At 44.0% G+C, this 18238-nt stretch overlaps 1 protein-coding gene across 1 annotated transcript; it reads right to left on the bottom strand.

Annotated features, from left to right (window-relative positions):
- Positions 1-1099: 1099 nt before the first annotated feature.
- On the bottom strand, positions 1100-17115 carry LOC124040847 (endothelin receptor type B-like). The gene is made up of 8 exons (XM_046357947.1): positions 16596-17115; positions 16012-16455; positions 4260-4372; positions 3874-4078; positions 2891-3040; positions 2629-2762; positions 2418-2526; positions 1100-2296 (listed from the first exon to the last, which is right to left on the bottom strand). Exons 2-8 carry the CDS (start codon positions 16450-16452, stop codon positions 2165-2167), a joined length of 1284 nt encoding a protein of 427 aa, XP_046213903.1. The 5' UTR covers positions 16453-16455; positions 16596-17115; the 3' UTR covers positions 1100-2164.
- Positions 17116-18238: the final 1123 nt, after the last annotated feature.

Raw genomic sequence — 18238 nt, 5'->3', positions numbered from 1 at the left:
GTAAACAATAATACAAAATAATAAAACAATTCCCCCGAAGGGTTTGGGATGGTGAGATTCAAGTTTACGTTACAGTAGTTTGTCTTTAGGGAGATCTTACTTATTGACTTCATTGAAGTACAATCAACTCCTGACGAGCGCATGCTGTGGTCACCAGTCCTAATTCAAGTACGGTACACTATCTGCACTGGCTCAGGATTTGGTTTAATGCCGTTTTGCATCAACTGCAGTGATCGGTTGATGTCTAGGACGTCTACTTTGACTGTCTTTCTCTCTCCTAATATTCTTTTTTTTTTTGGGGGGGGGGGGGGAATTGAAAAAGAAAGAGGTAAGCAAAGGCTATGAAAGAGGCAGGCACGTCATCACAACCACAGGACTTCTATGTATACTATATACACTGTGTACAAAACATTAGGAACACCTTCCCAATGTTGAGTTGCAAACCCCTTTTCCTCTCAGAACGGCCTCAATTCGCCGGGGCATGGACTCTACCAGGTGTCGAAAGTGTTCCACGGGGATGCCGGCCCATGTTGACTCCAGTGCTTCCCACAGTGTCAAGTTGGCTGGATGTCTTTTGGGTGGTGGGCCATTCTTGATACACACGCAAAACTGTTGTCTTGCCCGTTCACCCTTTGAATGGCACACACACACAATCCATGTCTCAATTGTCTCAAGGCTTAAAAATCCTTCTTTAACCCGTCTCCTCCCCTTCGTCTACACTGATTGAAGTGGATTCAATAAGGGATCATAGCTTTCGCCTGGTCAGACTGTGTCATGGAAAGAGCAGGCGTTCCGTTAAGGTTTTGTACGCTCAGTGTACAACAGCATCAACACAGCGCTTTCACATTCAGTCACAGAAAAACACAGAACTGCTTGAAATGTATCCTCTCCCTGTCATCCGAGTCCCCAAGTCCCCAATAACCGTCTCTGGCTTGTCACCCTCGCTACTAAATCATATTGGGTGGCAGTCCACAAAGCTACAGAATACTAAAAGATTCATACATGAGACAAACTCTGAACTGTTTTTGCCATAAACCTATTGTGAGAATGTTTGGAAAGTGCTGCCACTTGTGATTGCCTCACACGAAGTCAGACCCAATCAGATCAGCAGTTTAATGAGAAACAGATCAATCCTAGGAGCAATACAGAACGTGAAGTCAAACATTCAAAGATGCCATAGCAAACTATCCAAGTCAAATCCTAGCAATATCACATAGTGTAAAAGCAATATAGCAAAAGGCGTGAAAACGAATTCATTCTTAAGTCCTTGAATTCAGAGTAGTATACAGGATATGTTAAAAAAGCCGCACATATATTATACAGTACAATATTTCAACCTTCTTGCTATGTTCATATAACGTTCCCTATGTCTCAACCTCAGGCATTTTCACTATGACGCCTCTGCCACAGCCCCTTTGGGTTTGCCTGATGTCGTGTACCTTATGAACATTCCTATAGAGGTTATAACCAGGGGGAGTCACAACCGGCAGTGTCATTTCTCCACAATATGACAATCCGATGTTGTGCCATTCATCATCAATAATACTAATATCTATCCCTCCACTCGTCTTTCCCCAAATGATCCTCTTCTCCAGCAACACTCTCCCAGCTAAACATTCTAGACCAGGGGTAGACAACTAGATTCAGCCGCGGGACCATTTTTGTCGTAGCGGATGGTCGGGATCATCATTTGTACACTGCAAACTGACCACAACTAAGCCCAAAAAGAGTGACCCCCCCCTGTAATTTCATATCTTGAATTACATTGAGACTCTTTTTAAGAAATATTTGTGGGAAATCTTTGAGAACAGATTTCCCAAATTAACAGATTTTCATAAAGTATACTAATTTGTAGCTGAATTTCTGGCGATTTGACAGTTTATTCTGAACCAAAACTTTGAGGGACCCCTGTCCGCAACACTCGTGGGTTTAAGTACATTTGAGTACTTCTTCCTCCAATCAGAGGAGACTTCGCTGGATCCTTTAGGGCACTTATTTTCCCCTGGCGGTTTAAAACTACATCTACTGAGTAAAGGGCACTTCTTATGACACATCTTATGGCCGTCTCATAATGGTTTCGGTCAGGATCAGGTCACATGACTGATCTTCAATTAGTCCTTTCGAGCACTAATACGAGACTCCATTGAGTGCGCGGGAACCCCTCTCATGCTGAAGTGTACTTGTTAGTAGCACGTGAGTTGCTCTGGTCGGTCCGGTCTGTGACTTTGAGCTTCATACAGGACTGCTTCTCATCAATCAACATCTCCGCTGGCAGACACCAGCAACACAGGCATGACTAGAGATAGAGACAGAGAACATTAGCTCTTTGTACATACATATAAGCCCATCAGGGGTTAACCCTATTTTGGCACACTGTTTAGATGCTGTGTGTGTGTGTGTGTGTGTGTCTGTCTTACCCTGAAGCAGCTCTTGAAACGCTTGCTGACCATGTAGAGAGCGATGGGGTTGATGCAGGAGTTAAGAGACGCCATGTTGATCCCAATGTAGTCTAGCACCAGGAAGAAACTGGAGAAACACACACACACACAACACACACAACATATTTCAGCTCCTATTTACAATATTACGGTCAGTGTAGAGCGAGTGGGGCACAAAGATATTCCTCACCTGAGCAGTTCACAGCGGTTGGGGTCCTTCTCGTCGTAGATGGTGAGCTTGAGGATGCGGCTGAGATGGAGGGGCAGCCAGCATAGAGCAAACACCAGCACCAGGCAGAACACTGTCTTAGCCACCTCTCGCCTCTACACACACACAGAGATCAATCGATCAGCCAACTAATCCACCTATCTGGCTCCAGTGCCCGTCAGAAGTAAAAGAGGCCCATCTAAATGATTTAGGCTGTAGATAAAGGGCGAAGAGAGAAGGTTACCTGTTTGAGATGGTCACTCAGGGTGATCTGGACTCCGTTCTTCTTCCTCAGCATCTCACAAGTCATCAGGGTGTAGAAGACGGCGGTGACGGCCAGAGGGAGGCAGAAATACACACTGAACAGCCACCAGTCCTTAGCGGACTTATAGAACTGGGCGACACACAGAGAAAACACCAATGAATACAGGGCACACCGGATAAATGGAAACTCTGTTGAAGTCTACTGCAGTTCACAATGCAAAATTCCCCTTTAGAAAGAGCCACAGACTGTAGAGAAAATCTGAGTCTGTCTGGTTCTGGTTGGGAGCCAAATCCTAATGCTGAAGTATGAGGGAAGTGAAGAAGCGTGAGAAGGAGTAACCTCAAGCAGACCCAAAGGGTCTGGGTAACGTAGTTCACTTCTGGTAAAACATCACTTAATCTAAAACCTCTTTGGGACGACAACTACAAAAGCTCAACCTATCATCTATTGGGCACTCTGAGACGCACACACACACACACACACACACACACACACACACACACACACACACACACACACACACACACACACACACACACACACACACACACACACACACACACACACACACACACACACACACACACACACACACACACACACACACACACACACACACACACGCACTTGTGACAACACACACACACTCAAACCTCCTTATCCAGACAAACGGGGGCCTCAAAAGTCAAGTGATTGATTTTTTTAAAACAAGGGGAGAGTCGGCACACAACATCCACTTTCCCACACCAGGCCCCGACCAGGGACACTCCTTATAGCCCACTGTTGTTTGTGTGCGTGCTTTCAATGTGCGCACGTGCGGTTCTTGCTTGTGTGCGTACTGTATGTGTGTGTACTCGTGTGTGTGTGTACTCGTGTGTGTGTGTGTGTGTGTGTGTGTGTGTGTGTGTGTGTGTGTGTGTGTGTGTGTGTGTGTGTGTGTGTGTGTGTGTGTGTCTACGCACACTCATAAAGTCTGATTTCTGCATGGGGTGTAGCAGACAGATGCGGAGGTGCTCTCCCTTGTAGTCCATGGCGAGCATGTCGAAGGCTATAGCCTCGGGGACCGCCAGCAGTATGGACAGCAGCCAGATGAGTGCGATCTCTATAGCCGTCCACTTGGGAACACCGATCCCCTTAATACGGTTCCACGACGCTACGGCGCGGTACCTGGGTGTAGGAGCGGAGGGGGAGAAACATTAGGGCAACCATTTCTGGGTAGTCGATAAATGCAACTGTGTGTGTGTGTGTGTGTGTGTGTGTGTGTGTGTGTGTGTGTGTGTGTGTGTGTGTGTGTGTGTGTGTGTGTGTGTGTGTGTGTGTGTGTGTGTGTGTGTGTGTGTTAGCATACCTGTCGATGCTCAGAGCACACAAGCTCAGCACAGTAATGCCCACTGAAGCTTTCTGGACAAACGGCACTAGTTTACACAGACCTACACCAAACGGCCAGTCCTCGGCTAGGAGCTAGGGGTAAAGACAGGGGGATAGAGAAATCAGGGTTATTCCCAATGATCTGTCATGTAGTTGTATTAACCATATGGTATTTAATGATTGCCATGTCATTTCTATGGAAACATTTTGTAAATAGGCTCGCGGCCCATAACATAAAACACGACACAACATTTCGCACTATGCATTTCACACTATGAATCTACTTCATGATATTGTATAAACAATGAAAGTTTAGATGCATTTACCAGTCATGAGTAAAAGACAAGAAGCTCTAACTGCTTATGAGGCCTGTTGTAATCACATGTGGAGGTTAACACCAAACTGACCCTCGATCAGCATTGAGGGTCAATCTCATCCTACTGTATTGGAATCATATGTGGTCGTCAGATCTCTACAGCACACAGATAGATTCTTCTGGTATGCAGTTCATCATGTAAAGTTTGGCCTCCCATTACCAAAATATCTGTAGTACCCAAATATCTGTAGTACCCAAATATCTGTAGTACCCAAATATCTGTAGTACCCAAATATCTGTAGTACCCAAATATCTGTATTACCTAAATATCTGTATTACCCAAATATCTGTAGTACCCAAATATCTGTAGTACCCAAATATCTGTAGTACCTAAATATCTGTAGTACCTAAATATCTGTAGTACCTAAATATCTGTAGTACCCAAATATCTGTAGTACCCAAATATCTGTAGTACCCAAATATCTGTAGTACCTAAATATCTGTAGTACCCAAATATCTGTAGTACCCAAATATCTGTAGTACCTAAATATCTGTAGTATCAAAATATCTGTAGTACTGTAGTACTATCCAGGGTCCTTCCACCTCAAAAAAAAACAAGAAAGAGGACATCGACACCCACCATTTCAGATTGTTTTGAAACTGTTCACGTTGTTAGAAACAGATACGATTAGCAGATACGATTACCATTTTTAAAAAATGTATTTATAATGCGTACGACATGAGACATAGGAAATTGTCAAAAGACATCAACGGACCCCACACATCCCACACCAATCCTAACCCAACAACGAGTGTACAAAACAATAGGAACACCCGCTCTTTCCATGAAACAGACTGACCAGGTGAATCCAGAAGCCAGAATCCAGAACCAAAAGATTGAAGTGCCTTTGAACGGGGGTATGGTAGTAGGTAGGAGGCGACACAGTTTGTGCTTTTCACGCTCAACAGTTTCCCCTGTGTATTAAGAATGGTCCACCACTTGAAGGACATCTGTTGAACACCTTCAACACCTTGTAGGCAGGGCGGGGAGTGTGATGTTTTTCCCCCTGTACAGAGAGATAAGTTAGTAGCTAGGGTTCCAACCAATTGGCCATAGATATTGATGGGAATATTCCACAAAACGGACTTGTTGCAGATTTAAAAAAAATGGATGCGTGATTTGAACCATTATTTTTCTCTTCGTCGTGCAGTTTGACCACTTCTTTGCATTCCTCATCTCTCAGCTGGGACCGAATCGGATGTTAGATACTATATTTATTGAATATTATATACATCTCATAAAATTACATTTTTGGTGATCAATTCGCTTAATATCTCAGAGATCAAATTATATTTCGACAAAATATATGTTTCAGGAATGCTCAACTTATCCGTTTCTAACTACAGAAACGGTTTCAGAACGATCTGAGATGGTGGGTGTCATGGCTTGCTGAGATGACATGGAATGTATCTCTCGCTCTCACACACAGGCCAACCACAGACAAATGTACAGATACTGAACCAAAATATTAACACAACGTGCAACAATTTTAAAGATTTTACTGAGTAACAGTTGATATAAGGAAAATCCGTTCATTGAAATAAATAAATTAGGCCCTAATCTATGGATAGACTCACCCACTTGTCAGCCAGGCCCACCCACCAGGGAACCAGGCCCACCCATCAGGGAACCAGGCCCACCCACCAGGGAACCAGGCCCACCCACCAGGGAACCAGGCACAGCTAATTCGAATGAGTTTTCCCCCACAAAAGGGGCTTTATTACATGCATAAATATCCTCAGTTACTGTGATACAGAGACCTATAGCTACTGTGATACAGTGACCTATAGCTACTGTGATACAGAGACCTATAGCTACTGTGATACAGAGACCTATAGCTACTGTGATACAGAGACCTATAGCTACTGTGATACAGAGACCTATAGCTACTGTGATACAGAGACCTATAGCTACTGTGATACAGAGACCTAGTTACTGTGATACAGAGACCTATAGCTACTGTGATACAGAGACCTATAGTTACTGTGATACAGAGACCTATAGCTACTGTGATACAGAGACCTATAGATACTGTGATACAGAGACCTATAGTTACTGTGATACAGAGACCTATAGATACTGTGATACAGAGACCTATAGTTACTGTGATACAGAGACCTATAGATACTGTGATACAGAGACCTATAGATACTGTGATACAGAGACCTATAGTTACTGTGATACAGAGACCTATAGATACTGTGATACAGAGACCTATAGTTACTGTGATACAGAGACCTAGTTACTGTGATACAGAGACCTATAGTTACTGTGATACAGAGACCTAGTTACTGTGATACAGAGACCTATAGCTACTGTGATACAGAGACCTATAGTTACTGTGATACAGAGACCTATAGTTACTGTGATACAGAGACCTAGTTACTGTGATACAGAGACCAATAGTTACTGTGATACAGAGACCAATAGTTACTGTGATACAGAGACCTAGTTACTGTGATACAGAGACCTAGTTACTGTGATACAGAGACCAATAGTTACTGTGATACAGAGACCAATAGTTACTGTGATACAGAGACCTATAGTTACTGTGATACAGAGACCTATAGCTACTGTGATACAGAGACCTATAGCTACTGTGATACAGAGACCTATAGTTACTGTGATACAGAGACCTATAGATACTGTGATACAGAGACCTATAGTTACTGTGATACAGAGACCTAGTTACTGTGATACAGAGACCTATAGTTACTGTGATACAGAGACCTATAGTTACTGTGATACAGAGACCTATAGATACTGTGATACAGAGACCTATAGTTACTGTGATACAGAGACCTATAGTTACTGTGATACAGAGACCTAGTTACTGTGATACAGAGACCTAGTTACTGTGATACAGAGACCAATAGTTACTGTGATACAGAGACCAATAGTTACTGTGATACAGAGACCTATAGTTACTGTGATACAGAGACCTATAGCTACTGTGATACAGAGACCTATAGTTACTGTGATACAGAGACCTATAGTTACTGTGATACAGAGACCTATAGCTACTGTGATACAGAGACCTATAGCTACTGTGATACAGAGACCTATAGTTACTGTGATACAGAGACCTATAGATACTGTGATACAGAGACCTAGTTACTGTGATACAGAGACCTATAGTTACTGTGATACAGAGACCTATAGTTACTGTGATACAGAGACCTATAGTTACTGTGATACAGAGACCTATAGATACTGTGATACAGAGACCTATAGTTACTGTGATACAGAGACCTATAGTTACTGTGATACAGAGACCTAGTTACTGTGATACAGAGACCTAGTTACTGTGATACAGAGACCAATAGTTACTGTGATACAGAGACCAATAGTTACTGTGATACAGAGACCTATAGTTACTGTGATACAGAGACCTATAGCTACTGTGATACAGAGACCTATAGTTACTGTGATACAGAGACCTATAGTTACTGTGATACAGAGACCTATAGCTACTGTGATACAGAGACCTATAGCTACTGTGATACAGAGACCTATAGCTACTGTGATACAGAGACCTATAGTTACTGTGATACAGAGACCTATAGTTACTGTGATACAGAGACCTATAGTTACTGTGATACAGAGACCTATAGCTACTGTGATAGAGACCTATAGTTACTGTGATACAGAGACCTATAGTTACTGTGATACAGAGACCTATAGTTACTGTGATACAGAGACGTGTAGGTACTGTGATAGAGACCTATAGCTACTGTGATACAGAGACCTATAGCTACTGTGATACAGTGACCTTGCTACTGTGATACAGAGACCTATAGCTACTGTGATACAGAGACCCGTAGGTACTGTGATAGAGACCTATAGTTACTGTGATAGAGACCTATAGCTACTGTGATACAGAGACCTATAGCTACTGTGATACAGCGACCTATAGCTACTGTGATACAGAGACCCGTAGGTACTGTGATAGAGACCCGTAGGTACTGTGATAGAGACCTATAGCTACTGTGATAGAGACCTATAGCTACTGTGATACAGCGACCTATAGCTACTGTGATACAGAGACCCGTAGGTACTGTGATAGAGACCTATAGCTACTGTGATACAGCGACCTATAGCTACTGTGATACAGAGACCCGTAGGTACTGTGATAGAGACCTATAGCTACTGTGATAGAGACCTATAGCTACTGTGATAGAGACCTATAGCTACTGTGATACAGCGACCTATAGCTACTGTGATACAGAGACCCGTAGGTACTGTGATAGAGACCTATAGCTACTGTGATACAGAGACCCGTAGGTACTGTGATAGAGACCTATAGCTACTGTGATAGAGACCTATAGCTACTGTGATACAGAGACCTATAGCTACTGTGATACAGCGACCTATAGCTACTGTGATACAGAGACCCGTAGGTACTGTGATAGAGACCTATAGCTACTGTGATAGAGACCTATAGCTACTGTGATACAGCGACCTATAGCTACTGTGATACAGAGACCCGTAGGTACTGTGATAGAGACCTATAGCTACTGTGATAGAGACCTATAGCTACTGTGATAGAGACCTATAGCTACTGTGATACAGCGACCTATAGCTACTGTGATACAGAGACCCGTAGGTACTGTGATAGAGACCTATAGCTACTGTGATACAGCGACCTATAGCTACTGTGATACAGAGACCCGTAGGTACTGTGATAGAGACCTATAGCTACTGTGATAGAGACCTATAGCTACTGTGATAGAGACCTATAGCTACTGTGATACAGAGACCCGTAGGTACTGTGATAGAGACCTATAGCTACTGTGATACAGAGACCCGTAGGTACTGTGATAGAAACCGATAGCTACTGTGATACAGAGACCTATAGCTACTGTGATACAGAGACCCGTAGTTACTGTGATAGAGATCTATAGCTACTGTGATACAGACCTATAGCTACTGTGATACAGAGACCCGTAGGTACTGTGATAGAGACCTATAGCTACTGTGATACAGCGACCTATAGCTACTGTGATACAGAGACCCGTAGGTACTGTGATAGAGACCTATAGCTACTGTGATAGAGACCTATAGCTACTGTGATAGAGACCTATAGCTACTGTGATAGAGACCTATAGCTACTGTGATACAGCGACCTATAGCTACTGTGATACAGAGACCCGTAGGTACTGTGATAGAGACCTATAGCTACTGTGATACAGCGACCTATAGCTACTGTGATACAGAGACCCGTAGGTACTGTGATAGAGACCTATAGCTACTGTGATAGAGACCTATAGCTACTGTGATAGAGACCTATAGCTACTGTGATACAGCGACCTATAGCTACTGTGATACAGAGACCCGTAGGTACTGTGATAGAGACCTATAGCTACTGTGATACAGAGACCCGTAGGTACTGTGATAGAGACCTATAGCTACTGTGATACAGAGACCTATAGCTACTGTGATACAGAGACCCGTAGTTACTGTGATAGAGACCTATAGCTACTGTGATACAGACCTATAGCTACTGTGATACAGAGACCCGTAGGTACTGTGATAGAGACCTATAGCTACTGTGATACAGAGACCTATAGCTACTGTGATACAGCGACCTATAGCTACTGTGATACAGAGACCCGTAGGTACTGTGATAGAGACCTATAGCTACTGTGATACAGCGACCTATAGCTACTGTGATACAGAGACCCGTAGGTACTGTGATAGAGACCTATAGCTACTGTGATACAGCGACCTATAGCTACTGTGATACAGAGACCCGTAGGTACTGTGATAGAGACCTATAGCTACTGTGATAGAGACCCGTAGGTACTGTGATAGAGACCTATAGCTACTGTGATACAGCGACCTATAGCTACTGTGATACAGAGACCCGTAGGTACTGTGATAGAGACCTATAGCTACTGTGATACAGAGACCCGTAGGTACTGTGATAGAGACCTATAGCTACTGTGATACAGAGACCCGTAGGTACTGTGATAGAGACCTATAGTTACTGTGATAGAGACCTATAGCTACTGTGATACAGAGACCTATAGCTACTGTGATACAGCGACCTATAGCTACTGTGATACAGAGACCCGTAGGTACTGTGATAGAGACCTATAGCTACTGTGATAGAGACCTATAGCTACTGTGATACAGCGACCTATAGCTACTGTGATACAGAGACCCGTAGGTACTGTGATACAGAGACCCGTAGGTACTGTGATAGAGACCTATAGCTACTGTGATAGAGACCTATAGCTACTGTGATAGAGACCTATAGCTACTGTGATACATCGACCTATAGCTACTGTGATACAGAGACCCGTAGGTACTGTGATAGAGACCTATAGCTACTGTGATACAGCGACCTATAGCTACTGTGATACAGAGACCCGAGACTGTGATAGAGACCCGTAGGTACTGTGATAGAGACCTATAGCTACTGTGATACTGTGATACAGAGACCCGTAGACTGTGATAGAGACCTATAGCTACTGTGATACAGAGACCTACTGTGATAGAGACCTATAGCTACTGTGATACAGAGACCCGTAGGTACTGTGATAGAGACCTATAGCTACTGTGATAGAGACCTATAGCTACTGTGATACAGAGACCTATAGCTACTGTGATACAGCGACCTATAGCTACTGTGATACAGAGACCCGTAGGTACTGTGATAGAGACCTATAGCTACTGTGATAGAGACCTATAGCTACTGTGATACAGCGACCTATAGCTACTGTGATACAGAGACCCGTAGGTACTGTGATACAGAGACCCGTAGGTACTGTGATAGAGACCTATAGCTACTGTGATAGAGACCTATAGCTACTGTGATAGAGACCTATAGCTACTGTGATACATCGACCTATAGCTACTGTGATACAGAGACCCGTAGGTACTGTGATAGAGACCTATAGCTACTGTGATACAGCGACCTATAGCTACTGTGATACAGAGACCCGTAGGTACTGTGATAGAGACCTATAGCTACTGTGATAGAGACCTATAGCTACTGTGATAGAGACCTATAGCTACTGTGATACAGAGACCCGTAGGTACTGTGATAGAGACCTATAGCTACTGTGATACAGAGACCCGTAGGTACTGTGATAGAAACCTATAGCTACTGTGATACAGAGACCTATAGCTACTGTGATACAGAGACCCGTAGTTACTGTGATAGAGACCTATAGCTACTGTGATACAGACCTATAGCTACTGTGATACAGAGACCCGTAGGTACTGTGATAGAGACCTATAGCTACTGTGATACAGCGACCTATAGCTACTGTGATACAGAGACCCGTAGGTACTGTGATAGAGACCTATAGCTACTGTGATAGAGACCTATAGCTACTGTGATAGAGACCTATAGCTACTGTGATAGAGACCTATAGCTACTGTGATACAGCGACCTATAGCTACTGTGATACAGAGACCCGTAGGTACTGTGATAGAGACCTATAGCTACTGTGATACAGCGACCTATAGCTACTGTGATACAGAGACCCGTAGGTATTGTGATAGAGACCTATAGCTACTGTGATAGAGACCTATAGCTACTGTGATAGAGACCTATAGCTACTGTGATACAGCGACCTATAGCTACTGTGATACAGAGACCCGTAGGTACTGTGATAGAGACCTATAGCTACTGTGATACAGAGACCCGTAGGTACTGTGATAGAGACCTATAGCTACTGTGATACAGAGACCTATAGCTACTGTGATACAGAGACCCGTAGTTACTGTGATAGAGACCTATAGCTACTGTGATACAGACCTACAGACCTAGAGACCTACACTGCATGGCCAAATGTATGTGGACATCATTAATGCTTCAGCATACAATTACTTTCTTGACAATTCTGTGCTTCCAACATTTTGAATTATTTTACATAGCTATGCAAGTCAGTTAAGAACAAATTCTTATTTACAATGTTTTCCTCCCTGAAGGCAAAAGGCCTCCTACGGGGACAGAGGCTGGGATTAAAAATAAAATATAAATTAAAAACACACAACACTACACAAAAAGAGACCTAAGACAACAACATAGCAAGGAAGCAACACAACATGGTAGCGGCACAAAACATGGTAGAAACATTATTGGACACAGACAACAGCACAAAGGTCAAGAAGGTAGAGACAACAATACATCACACAAAACATGGTAGAAACATTATTGGACACAGACAACAGCACAAAGGTCAAGAAGGTAGAGACAACAATACATCACACAAAACATGGTAGAAACATTATTGGACACAGACAACAGCACAAAGGTCAAGAAGGTAGAGACAACAATACATCACACAAAACATGGTAGAAACATTATTGGACACAGACAACAGCACAAAGGTCAAGAAGGTAGAGACAACAATACATCACACAAAACATGGTAGAAACATTATTGGACACAGACAACAGCACAAAGGTCAAGAAGGTAGAGACAACAATACATCACACAAAACATGGTAGAAACATTATTGGACACAGACAACAGCACAAAGGTCAAGAAGGTAGAGACAACAATACATCACACAAAACATGGTAGAAACATTATTGGACACAGACAACAGCACAAAGGTCAAGAAGGTAGAGACAACATTACATCATGCGAAGCAGCCACAACTGTTAGTAAGAGTGTCCATGATTGAGTCTTTGAATGAAGGGATGGAGATAAAACTGTCCCGTTTGAGTGTTTTTTTGCAGCTCGTTCCAGTCACTAGCTACAGCGAACTGAAAAGAGGAGCGGCCCAGGGATGTGTGTGCTTTGGGGACCTTTAACAGAATGTGACTGGCAGAACGAGTGTTGTATGTGGAGGATGAGGGCTGCAGTAGGTATCTCAGATAGGGGGGCGTCAGGCCTAAGAGGGTTTTATAAATAAACATCAACCAATGGATCTTGCAACGAGAATACAGAGTTGACCAGTTTACAGGAGTATAGAGAGCAGTGATGTGTCCTATAAGGAGCATTGAATGCAAATCTGATGGCCGAATGGTAAAGAACATCTAGCTGCTCGACAGCACACTTACCTGCCGATCTATAAATTATGTCTTCGTAATCTAGCATGGGTAGGATGGTCATCTGAATCAGGGTTAGTTCGGCAGCTGGGGTGAAAGAGGAGCGATTACGATAGAGGAAACCAAGTCTAGATGTTACTTTAGCCTGCAGCTTTGATATGTGCTGAGAGAAGGACCAAGTCTAGATGTTACTTTAGCCTGCAGCTTTGATATGTGCTGAGAGAAGGACCAAGTCTAGATTTAACTTTAGCCTGCAGCTTTGATATGTGCTGAGAGAAGGACAGTGTACCGTCTGACCATACTCCCAAGTACTTGTATGAGGTGACTACCTCAAGCTCTAAACCCTCAGAGGTAGTAATCACACCTGTGGGGAGAGGAGCATTCTTCTTACCAAACCACATGTCCTTTGTTTTGGAGGTGTTCAGAACAAGGTAAAGGATAGAGAAAGCTTGTTGGACACTAAGAAAGCTTTGTTGAAGAGCGTTTAACACAATCTGGGGAGAGGCCAGCTGAGTATAAGACTATCATTTGCATATAAATTCATGAGAATTTCTTGTTAACAAACTATAGTTTTGGCAAGTCGGTAAGGACATCTACTTTGTGCAGGGCACAAGTATTTTTTCAAACAATTGTTTACAGACAGATTATTTCACTTATAATTCATTGTATCACAATTCCAGTGGGTCAATCTACAAGGTGTGGAAAGCGTTCCACAGGGATGCTGGCCCATGTTGACTCCAATAAGTCATGTTTGTCATTTGGGTGGTGGACCATTCTTGATACACACGGGACACTGTTGAGCGTGAAAACCCAGCACCGTTGCAGTTCTTGACACAAACCAGTCCGAGTGAGCACAATTCCAGTGGGTCAGAAGTTCACATACACTAAGTTGACTGTAACTTTAAACAGCTTGGAAAATTCCAGAAAATGATGTCATGGCTTTAGAAGCTTCTGATAGGCTAATTGACATAATTTGGGTCAATTGGAGGTGTACCTGTGGATGTATTTCAATGCCTACCTTCAAACTCAGCACCTCTTTGCTTGACATCATGGGAAAATCAATAGAAATCAGCCAAGACCTGAGAAACAAATTGGAGACCTCCACAAGTCTAGTTCATCCTTGGGAGCAATTTCCAAATGCCTGAAGGTACCACGTTTATGTATACAAACAATAGTACGCAAGTATAAACACCATGGGATCACACAGCCGTCATACCGCTCAGGAAGGAGACACGTTCCGTCTCCTAGAGGTGAACGTACTTTGGTGTGAAAAGTGCAAATCAATCCCAGAACAAGAGCAAAGGACCTTGTGAAGATGCTGGAGGAAGCAGGTACAAAGGTAATTATATCCACAGTAAAACGAGTCCTATCTCGACATAACCTGAAAGGCCGCTCCGCAAGGGAGAAGTCACTGCTCCAAAACCGCAATAAAGAAGCCAGACTACAGTTTGCAACTGCACATGGGGACAAAGATCGTACTTTTTGGAGAAATGTCCTCAGGTCTGGTGATGCAAAAGTAGAACTGTTTGGCCATAATGACCATCGTTATGTTTGGAGGAAAAAGGGGCACCTACTACCAAACCCTGTTCAAAAGGCACTTCAATCTTTTGTCTTTTCCGTTCACCCTCTGAATGGCACACATACACACAATCCATGTCTCAATTGTCTCCAGGCTTAAAAATCCTTCTTTAACCCGTCTCCCCCCCTTCATCTACACTGATTGAAGTGGATTTAACAAGTGACACCAATAAGGGATCATAGACTGACCAGGTGAAAGCTATGTCACGGAAAGAGCAAGTGTCCTTAATGTTTTGTGCACTCAGTGTATGACACCGACTAACGATGTAGTTACTTGAGACAGAAACAAAAGTAGGGAGGTTGGTCGGGGAGGATGGGTGGGCGTAAATCCACGACAGTCTAGCAATCCAAAGGTTGCATGTTCGAGTCGCATCGGGGACAACTGTAGCATTTTAGCTAACTCTTACCTTAACCCTTCCTCTAAACTACACCCAATTCACCTAACCTGCTCTCTTCTCTCATTATTTCCCCTAACCACCAACGTCAATAATTCTCCTTTGATGTTATATAGCACAACAAGCAACTTGGTCTCAGATAAAGACGTGTAAATACTACACATCCTTCAGAGGTGTATGATAAAGTTACGTCATCCAATTCGTATGCTATTGTATGACCGGGTAAAGACATACGTGGACAGAGAAACTGTTTTGAACCCAATGTTACAGTACAGCCTGTTTCTCACCCTGTACCACTTGACCACTGTGTGGACGTGCGTGTGTGCGCATGGTTCATATCTTATGTTGGCGTGTGCTTGATTGTTCTCACCTTGTACACATTGATGGGAATATCGATCACAATGTGCAGCAGGTCTCCCAGCGCCAGGCTGGCGATGAGAATATTGGGGCCATTGCGCATGCCCTTGTTCTTGTAGATGATTCTGAGGAGCGTGAAGTTCCCGATGATACCGACGACGAACACGAGACACGACACCACAGTGTTGATGTACTTAAATGTGTCTCTGATCTCGGTAGGCCCCAAGCACATCGGCGGCGAAGGCCGCATGTGCCGAGGGGCGGAGACATTGGCGTTGAACCTCGCCAGGCTCTCTCTACCAGAGACGACTGATGTCTGTGTGGCGGGCGGCGGGACTTCTGGTTGGTTGGGCTCGTTGGCTTGTCCGGTGACCACGAGGAGACGTCCCGCCAGGAGAACCAGCGGGAAACAGATGAACAAGGCCTTCGTCATAATCAATCCCGGATCTCTCATTGGCTGCTCGGAAACATGACATCTTTAGGCTATCATTTCAAAACAGGAACACAGCCTAAAATAATCCCCCCCAATTGCAGCTAAGAGCTCAATGTAACGAGACATGAGCAGGTGAATGTCAGACAAAAAAACACTTTTCTTACCTGCAAGATGGAGAAATGCTTCTCTTAAGATGCCTTGAGTAACAGTTTTCTTTGGCAGGCCGACTCTCCCAGTTGAGAATAGAACGGTTGAAAACGACTTCCCCGACAGTAATGGTTACGGGGACAAAAACAGAAATATTCCAATTTTATGTCATGGTCATCTTGTCCAAACGCATCAATTCTCTTCCCACGTCCACATGATGTTTTGATGTTGATCCTTGTCCGGTAGTTGATGGCATGTGTGCTCTGCTAGGTCTAGAGTTTAAATAGATGTTACATCTCAGTGAGACAAAAAAAAACAACAGGTAAAATAGCCCAAAAAGCTATAGAAAATGAATCAAAATGTCTTTGGTCATTGCTCCAATGTCATGGTACAGACTTCTATCCTTTCCTGGTCCCGTTACCCTACTGGCTCCGTGCGCAGACCGCAGTCGGACAACTTTAAGTCCTTGAGCACAGGTTACTGCCTCCACTTGACCCCTCCCCTTTCTTCAGAGAGAAAGACTAGTGGATAGAACTTAGTGTCTGCAGGCTGGAAAGCTGCCTCCACTTGACCCCTCCCCTTTCTTCAGAGAGAAAGACTAGTGGATAGAACTTAGTGTCTGCAGGCTGGAAAGCTGCCTCCACTTGACCCCTCCCCTTTCTTCAGAGAGAAAGACTAGTGGATAGAACTTAGTGTCTGCCGGCTGGAAAGCTGCCTCCACTTGACCCCTCCCCTTTCTTCAGAGAGAAAGACTAGTGGATAGAACTTAGTGTCTGCAGGCTGGAAAGCTGCCTCCACTTGACCCCTCCCCTTTCTTCAGAGAGAAAGACTAGTGGATAGAACTTAGTGTCTGCAGGCTGGAAAGCTGCCTCCACTTGACCCCTCCCCTTTCTTCAGAGAGAAAGACCAGTGGATAGAACTTAGTGTCTGCAGGCTGGAAAGCTGCCTCCACTTGACCCCTCCCCTTTCTTCAGAGAGAAAGACTAGTGGATAGAACTTAGTGTCTGCAGGCTGGAAAGCTGCCTCCACTTGACCACTCCCCTTTCTTCAGAGAGAAAGACTAGTGGATAGAACTTAGTGTCTGCCGGCTGGAAAGCTGCCTCCACTTGACCCCTCCCCTTTCTTCAGAGAGAAAGACTAGTGGATAGAACTTAGTGTCTGCCGGCTGGAAAGCTGCCTCCACTTGACCCCTCCCCTTTCTTCAGAGAGAAAGACCAGTGGATAGAACTTAGTGTCTGCAGGCTGGAAAGCTGCCTCCACTTGACCCCTCCCCTTTCTTCAGAGAGAAAGACTAGTGGATAGAACTTAGTGTCTGCAGGCTGGAAAGCTGCCTCCACTTGACCCCTCCCCTTTCTTCAGAGAGAAAGACTAGTGGATAGAACTTAGTGTCTGCCGGCTGGAAAGCTGCCTCCACTTGACCCCTCCCCTTTCTTCAGAGAGAAAGACCAGTGGATAGAACTTAGTGTCTGCAGGCTGGAAAGCTGCCTCCACTTGACCCCTCCCCTTTCTTCAGAGAGAAAGACTAGTGGATAGAACTTAGTGTCTGCAGGCTGGAAAGCTGCCTCCACTTGACCCCTCCCCTTTCTTCAGAGAGAAAGACTAGTGGATAGAACTTAGTGTCTGCAGGCTGGAAAGCTGCCTCCACTTGACCCCTCCCCTT

This window comes from Oncorhynchus gorbuscha, linkage group LG08 (assembly GCF_021184085.1).
Source record: "Oncorhynchus gorbuscha isolate QuinsamMale2020 ecotype Even-year linkage group LG08, OgorEven_v1.0, whole genome shotgun sequence".
Classification (NCBI taxonomy): domain Eukaryota; kingdom Metazoa; phylum Chordata; class Actinopteri; order Salmoniformes; family Salmonidae; genus Oncorhynchus; species Oncorhynchus gorbuscha.
The sequence above is the reverse complement of the archived record's forward strand: the minus strand, read 5'-3'. Positions and strand labels throughout refer to the sequence as shown.

What these genes read in the sequence shown, in the direction of transcription:
- LOC124040847 (XM_046357947.1), bottom strand. Translation starts at nt 16,452, where the DNA reads ATGAGAGATCCGGGATTGATTATGACGAAGGCCTTGTTCATCTGTTTC. An exon ending in AACCGCTGTGAACTGCTCAG is followed by an intron (nt 2,527 to 2,628) that starts GTGAGGAATATC and finishes GTGTTTCTCCAG; the next exon opens with TTTCTTCCTGGTGCTAGACT. An exon ending in GTTTCAAGAGCTGCTTCAGG is followed by an intron (nt 2,297 to 2,417) that starts GTAAGACAGACA and finishes CTCTATCTCTAG; the next exon opens with TCATGCCTGTGTTGCTGGTG.